The sequence below is a fragment of the Chlamydotis macqueenii genome, chromosome 20, assembly GCF_036417535.1.
Source record: "Chlamydotis macqueenii isolate bChlMac1 chromosome 20, bChlMac1.mat, whole genome shotgun sequence".
In the NCBI taxonomy this organism is placed as follows: Eukaryota; Metazoa; Chordata; class Aves; order Otidiformes; family Otididae; genus Chlamydotis; species Chlamydotis macqueenii.
In genome coordinates, this window is record NC_141575.1 from 11,311,249 (window position 1) to 11,317,907 (window position 6,659).

Consider the following 6,659-nt stretch of genomic DNA (forward strand, 5'->3'; position numbering starts at 1 on the left):
CTTGCTCTTCCCTCCAGAGCCAAGGACATGAAGAACCGGCTGGGGATTTTTCGGCGGCGAAACGAGTCGCCGGGGGCCAACCCCTCTGGCAAGCTGGACAAAGTGCTCAAGTCATTCAAGTAGGTGCTGTGAGCGGGTGGTGCGGGGACCGGGAGCCGTGGGGGCTTGGGAAGAAGCTGCGCGGGGCTGAGCATCGCCTCCGGGGAGGCTGGGGTCGCCCCGTTTGGAGAAGCTGGGGGCAAACGGTTTTTGTGTCGGAGGAGCATTGAAAACATTTGTTGGCTGAAAATTCCTCCCTGGGCGGGTGGGAGGTCCATGCCCGGGAGGCAGCACGGCGCCTTGGGCTGGAAATTTCCCTGACGGCTGCTTTCTCCCAGCGCCTGTACGTGAAGCCTTAACCGGCCAGAGGATGGTTTGAAAAACCACTTTGCTCTGGAGATGCTCCAGCAGCCGGAGATGAGCCCTCCCTACTCTCACGCCCGGCGGCTTTTCCGGCTGCTTGAACGGGGTGGGCTGAAATCCCTGCCGTCCCGCGGCCTCCTGGGCATTGCCCGGAGCTTTTCCAGTTCTTGCTCAGACACCCGGAGCGGCACAGCTGCCCACGCAGACCCCCTTACATCGGATTTTCTTCCTGCCTATCTAAAGGCAGAGGTTTCCGTTCCACAAAGTCCCAGCGGTGCCGCAGGATGCAGAGCCTGGCAGATGCACTGGTGTTACTGGTGCGGCTGTGGGAGCCAGGCCCAGCCCCGCTGGGGCACACAGCATTGCTTTATTGGCTGGAAATGTTTCGCTCGTGCTGCGCTGCGGCAGGCAGCGAGCGCGGCTTTCGCAGCTTCGCTTTGCCCACGCACCGTCCTTCTCCCGCAGGCCCACTCCCGAGGAAGCTCTCAAGTGGGGGGACTCCCTGGAGAAGCTGCTGCTGCACAAGTGTAAGTGTTCACCCGCCTCTTCCGCCTCCGCTGCCGGGGAACAGCCAGGCACGTGCAGGGATAACGCTGGGATTTCCTCCGTTAATCCCTTCTGGTGTTTGGGGGTAGTCAGAGAGAAAGTGGCTGCCCCTCGTCTGCACCCGTTCTGCTCCTGGGGTGGGATTTTGTGGTGGGGGCCGGGGCGAGCCGCGGCTTGGGGCTGCAGAGCTCTCCGGCCTGGGGAGGAGCAGGCAGCGATGCGTGTCCGTGCCTGACGCGGAGCCGTGCAGAGGGTGCGTGAGGCAGGAGCTGCTGTAGACCGTTCCCCTTCTTGCATCTCACACCCTGCGTCGCGGTCACATCCTGCACCCGGCCCCACAGGGACGGCCAGGGGGTCCTGTCCCCACTGCTGCCCCCACTCCAAGCCCAGCCTCCCTCTTGGCTCTCCATGCGTGCAGCCGGGCTGAGAACTGTGGATTCAGCACATGGATGGTTTGTGTTGCGGTTCTTGGCCTGGCAACGCCATCCCGGCATGCCTTGCATGAGGGCTCACGCGGGGTTTTTAGGGGACGGTGCGGGGCGGGAGTTTAAGGTTGCAGCTCTGCAGGGTTGCTGGGTTTTGTGGGGCCTGCGAGCCGGGAGCAGACGTGTCTCTGTCCCCGCAGACGGGCTCGCTGCCTTCAGGGCCTTCCTGCGCACCGAGTTCAGTGAGGAGAACCTGGAGTTCTGGCTGGCCTGTGAGGAGTTCAAGAAGATCAAATCCCAGTCCAAGATGGTCTCCAAGGCCAAGAAGATCTTCACCGAGTACATCGCCATCCAGTCCTGCAAGGAGGTGAGGGCTGGCTCCCGCGCTGGTGCGTGGCTCTGCGGCACGGCAGCTGCCCTCGGAGCCGCTCACCGGCGCTGCTCTCTCTGCCCGTAGGTCAACCTGGACTCCTACACACGGGAGCACACCAAGGAGAACCTGCAGAACATCACCCGCAGCTGCTTCGACCTCGCACAGAAGAGGATTTATGGGCTTATGGAGAAGGACTCGTACCCCCGCTTCCTCCGCTCTGACTTGTACTTGGACATAATCAACCAGAAGAAGGCCAGCTCCCCGCTGTAGGCCCAGCACCCTCTCGGGGCAGGCTGGGACCTGTGTGTTTACATGAAATTGGGCGGCAGAGGCCTTCCCGGGGGACAGTGGGAGCGTGCGGTCCTGCTGCCGTTTGTGCCCCCGAGCCATATTCCTGCAGCGGACGGGCGCGGGGCGGCGTGAGGCCGAGGGGACCAAGAAGCGCAGCAGGCTGGTACTGCTCCATCGCCCCGTCTCACCATCGCTGGTACGACGCCTTCGGGGTGACTCCGGCGTGGATTTCGGCCAGGAGGGAAGCTCCCACAAAACTACTGTGAAGCGCGCGCGCCCGAGCTGCGAGTGTTGTCGGAAGGCAATGAGTAATCCCCGCTCGGCAGGAGGAGGAGGGCTTTTGTGCGGGGCTCCGTCAAGGGGAAAACAGCACCCACGTGAGCATCTTCCTCGGATAAAAGACTTCTGAACTGGACCAGCCCCACCATGCTGCTGTGCTTCCCCGTGCCGGCGATGCCTCTCGGCTACCCCGAAGCAGCTGTCTCGTCGGAGCCCGGCGCTTCTTTCGCTGGCGGCGGGTCCCCGGGAGCAGCGAAAGCCAGGTCCTTCCCCCGCGCTGGAGGTGCGCAAGCCGACCGCCTCCCGCTCCCACCCCTGGTTTATTTATTGACCTCCCGTAGCTGGACGTGTTGCTGTGTGATAGGAAATACTCGTGTCCTTTCCCGTTCTGAAACTACAAGTGCAATATTTGTGTGTGTTGCGGCGGAGTTCTCCGGTGGAGTGGATGCCTTTTTTTTTTCCGAGTGCGTACATTTTCTAAGTTCGCGGGTTTGATCTGACAAAACGCGTTCCCTAGCAGCGGGCCGCTGGCGGAGCCTGAGTGTATATATCCCGCCCTGACGACGGAGGGCTTGCTGGTGGAGAAGAGCAGCTCTGTGCATCAGGGGCTCTCCGTACTCTGGATAACCGTATCGTATTTTGGGAAGCAGGGGTTGTTACTGAACCTGACGGCTGGACGGCCTGCCTGCCTCCAGGCGCCCAGTTTACGTTGTGAAGCATCTCTGCAGCTAGCGAAAACGCATTGCCGTGGTCATAGGTAAATAAAAGGAGAATACGAGTTCTTGTAGCTGCCTTTTCTTCGTGACGTGTTTCGCAGTCCCCTGCTTCACCGAGGGGCGTAAAATCCTGTTACTGCATGGCTAAAGATGGGAAAATCTGGTTGCATGAATTTCTGAGCTGCTTTTTGTGACGGAGCAGCTGCCAGATGCTCCTGAGGCCAGGCCCGAGGGCAGCCCTGCAGGAACACAGAAAGTTTTTGCCCAAAATGAGCCTGTTCCCAGGGACAGCATTCACTGCTTAAACACAACGGGGCACGAATCTCTGAGCATGGAAATGCCCAGTGACCTAGAGTAGCTGCGAGTCCCTCTGGGGACACACCAAAAGAAGCAACAAAAAGCCCAGAAGTGCTGTTTCAGGTCCCAGCTGCCCAGCTTCCGGCCAAGGCAGCGCTGCGGCAGCCCTGCTGCGTGATGACAGCGTTGTGGAAAGGCCGTTCATGGGGCCTTTGGTGGTTGAAGCGTCTCGTGCCGGTCACCTGCGTGTGGTCGGCCTCAGATGGCTCAGAGATGTGGTTGGTGTGTCACGGGGATGTGGGGCGGCGCGGCACAGGGGTGGTGATGCCCAGGGATGGTGGCTGCCCCAGCGATCCCACCCAGGCACAGCTCTCCCCGGCAGATACGGTCGCTTCTGGGGAACTGTGTGCTTCCCTCCTTCAACAACCAGCGGGGGATGGCCAGGTGGGGAAACTGAGGCTGAGTTGACGGGAGCCCTCAGGGATCAGCTGGAGGCAGCTGGGTTGGTGGGACGCCTGCGTGGCTCTGCTTTTGGCACCCCAAGGTTGAGGCCCGTGGGCTGGTGTCCCAGCTGTGACCCTGTCACCGACCCTGGAGCTGCTGGGACCCGGTGGGTCGGTGCAGGCTCCCTGCGAGTGCTGCCACGGTCTCCCGGATCCAGGACCCCCTGGATCCTCCCAGCCAGACCCTCTTCTTTCTCCCAGCGCTGTTGAGAGCCTTCATCTCCTCTCCGTCCCAGCTGGGAGGGTTTCCCTTCATATCCGGCCTCGACGTGGATTTTCTTGCCCTTTCCCCAGCTCTCTCCATCACCCACGTACTCTTTACCTCCTCTCACTCAGTCCCAAGCCATCAGTGTTAGGAAACTGTTATCGCAGGGTGACTCCATTGGCCCCCCACTTCTCCATGTCCCTGCGGTCCCAGAAGCAGTGTGTGGTAGGACTTGGCTCAGGGCTTTGTGGCACTGGGCAGCCCAGTACCCACGGTTACCCTCTCTCTGCCCGGAACGCCAGGTCCAATGAGCCCTCCTGAGGCTGTTGGTGATGCCCAGGAGCATCCAACCCACAAAACCACGCCTGGTTTCAAGCCTAGAACCTGCCTTGCTTCTGTGAATTATCTAAGCCCACCTGGCAGGGCAGGCAGCAAGGGCTGGAGCTGCTGTGGGACACGGGGTGTGGGAATCTGCTGCATGACTTTGAATAAACACCTCTGGCCTGCCTGCAGACAGTCATAGACTCACAGGATGGTTTGGGTGGGAAGGGACCTTTCAAGGCCACCCCGTCCAACCCCCCTGCCAGGAGCAGGGACATCTCCAACCAGATCAGGTTGCTCAGAGCCCCGGCCAACCTGGCCTGGAATGTTTCCAGGGATGGGGCATCCACCGCCTCTCTGGGCAACCTGGGACAGTGCTCCACCACCCTCAGTGTAAAAGATTTTTTTCCTTCTATCCAATCTCTGCGGGGAACAGAGACACCAGTGCGTGCGAAAGGCAGAGAAATGGGGACTTGGGGTGACTCCCCAAGAAAAGGGAATAGCCCTGCGTGAGCGACAGGAATTTGGTTATTGCTGTGACAGGATTTATTGCCGGTGCGCCAGGTTAGCGTGAGTCACTCTGCAAACACCGTCCCCGTGTGCTTGGGAGGCATTCGGCTTCTAGGAGAGGCTGGGCTGGGGTGGGAGGTGGAAAGGCTGGGTGCTCATCCCGTCTTCTTCTGGGATGGCCAGTGGCCTCTGCTTGCCCTCTGCAGCAGGACAGGTCTCATCATGGACCCTGCGGTGACACCCAAGCCACAGCTTTGTCCCCTCATGCAGCAGGAGAGGAGCTGTGCCATTTTCTCCGAGACTTTGTGCCGCAGAGGGAAGGGTATGAGAAACTTGGAGCGTCGGGATGGGGGGATGTCAGCTCGTGGAGGGGGTTTGTGCTGGGGGGACATAGGTAGGGATGGACACACAGCCCCACCGCCCTGAGCAGGGGGATCAGGGGACGGGGAGCTGTTGAGGCTGTTATGGGGACACATTACGGCACAAGCAGGAGGGGGACAGAAATGTCCTTCTTTAGCAAAAACCAAGATGTCCAGGACAAAATCCAACCATGCTGCAAGGAATGTGAAGTTACTGAGTTTGTCGATGCCTATGCAATGAGCCTGGGCAATGAAACTGGGAATTAGAAATATCTAATAATTCCCAGTTTGAGGCATAACCTCAAGCCAACCAGAGTGGCTGGCAGCCGGAGGGACGTTCCCAGGGCAGCAGTGCTGAAATCACAGGGAGGTCACCTGGGGACCCTGGGGAGGCCTGGGATGGCCCTGGGGAGAGGGAAGAGGCCTTTTGCAGAGAAAAAGCCATTACCTGTGCCCAAGCCACCACCTCCAAAACTGTGAGGGTGATGGGGGACACGGGGTGGGGACGGCCAGAGCTGCTGCCTGTCCTGGGCTGGTCCCCAAAGTTTGCATGCAGGCAGCTGCCCGTGGGCATCGCAGGGCGATTTCCCAACGCAGAAACCGGTGCCTTCCAAAACGGGGAAGATGCTGTCGCAAGCCTTATCGCAGCAGATAATGAGGCTTTATCTCGGAGCTAAAAATTTGCAGTTGCTGAGTTGCAGTTTGTCACAACTCAGCGGTGTTTGTCGTGTGCAAACAGGGTAAAGTCCAGCGAGGCATGGGTGCTCTCGCTGTGTTCACGGGATGACGCTCACCAAGCTGAAGGCAGCCACTGGGCAAAGCACCCCAGGGAAAGGATTTAAATGGGAGAATGGGAATAATCACCAGAAAGTGCTGAAGGCTTTATTAGGTTCAAAAAATGCCATGACCTCATAGATGGAAAGGTTCTGCTGGGAAAAATGTCCTGAGGTCCTGGATTTAATGTGATTTCCCCACCCTCTCAGGGATGAGGAGTCTGGGATGAACCAGAAGGACTTGGTGAGGCTGGTGAATCACTTACCTGCCCCAGGTGATGGGCTTGACCCTTCGGGTGTCCCTTGGTTCAGTATTTCATCAGCGTCCTAATGAAGCAGCCAGAGACGGGCGCTGGGGTCACCTGCGATTTACAAAAGCAAATGAAGTTCTGAAAATGGCAGCTGCATGGAAATACAGGTCGTGTTGCCGACCGCCTCTGGGGTGAAGGCCTGTTGGGAGAAGCTGACGAGCAGCGCGGGTGTCGCGCGCCGGGGTTGTGCCCCCTTGCCCAGCACCCGTCTCACTCACGCACAGATCAGCATCCGCAGCGTCCGGGGGAGCACGAGGCTTTGCAGCAAGCGCCGCGCGGGCTGCACGTGGGGCTTGTTTTGGAGCTGGCTGGCAGCTGTGAGCGTAAGGCCTTTCTCTTCTGCAAGAA

General features: G+C 59.6%; 1 protein-coding gene across 4 annotated transcripts in view; it reads left to right on the top strand.

Moving 5' to 3' along the window:
* RGS3 (regulator of G protein signaling 3) overlaps positions 1-3,094 on the top strand; it is a 67,290-nt gene extending 64,196 nt beyond the window's left edge. For all 4 annotated transcript variants that reach the window (XM_086763788.1, XM_086763787.1, XM_086763784.1 and 1 more), the window contains 4 exons: positions 18-119; positions 868-929; positions 1,574-1,740; positions 1,831-3,094. In XM_086763788.1, the coding sequence (XP_086619914.1) occupies positions 18-119; positions 868-929; positions 1,574-1,740; positions 1,831-2,016 (517 nt within the window). In that variant the 3' untranslated portion in view covers positions 2,017-3,094. The remainder of the gene's footprint in view (positions 1-17; positions 120-867; positions 930-1,573; positions 1,741-1,830) is intronic.
* Positions 3,095-6,659: the final 3,565 nt, after the last annotated feature.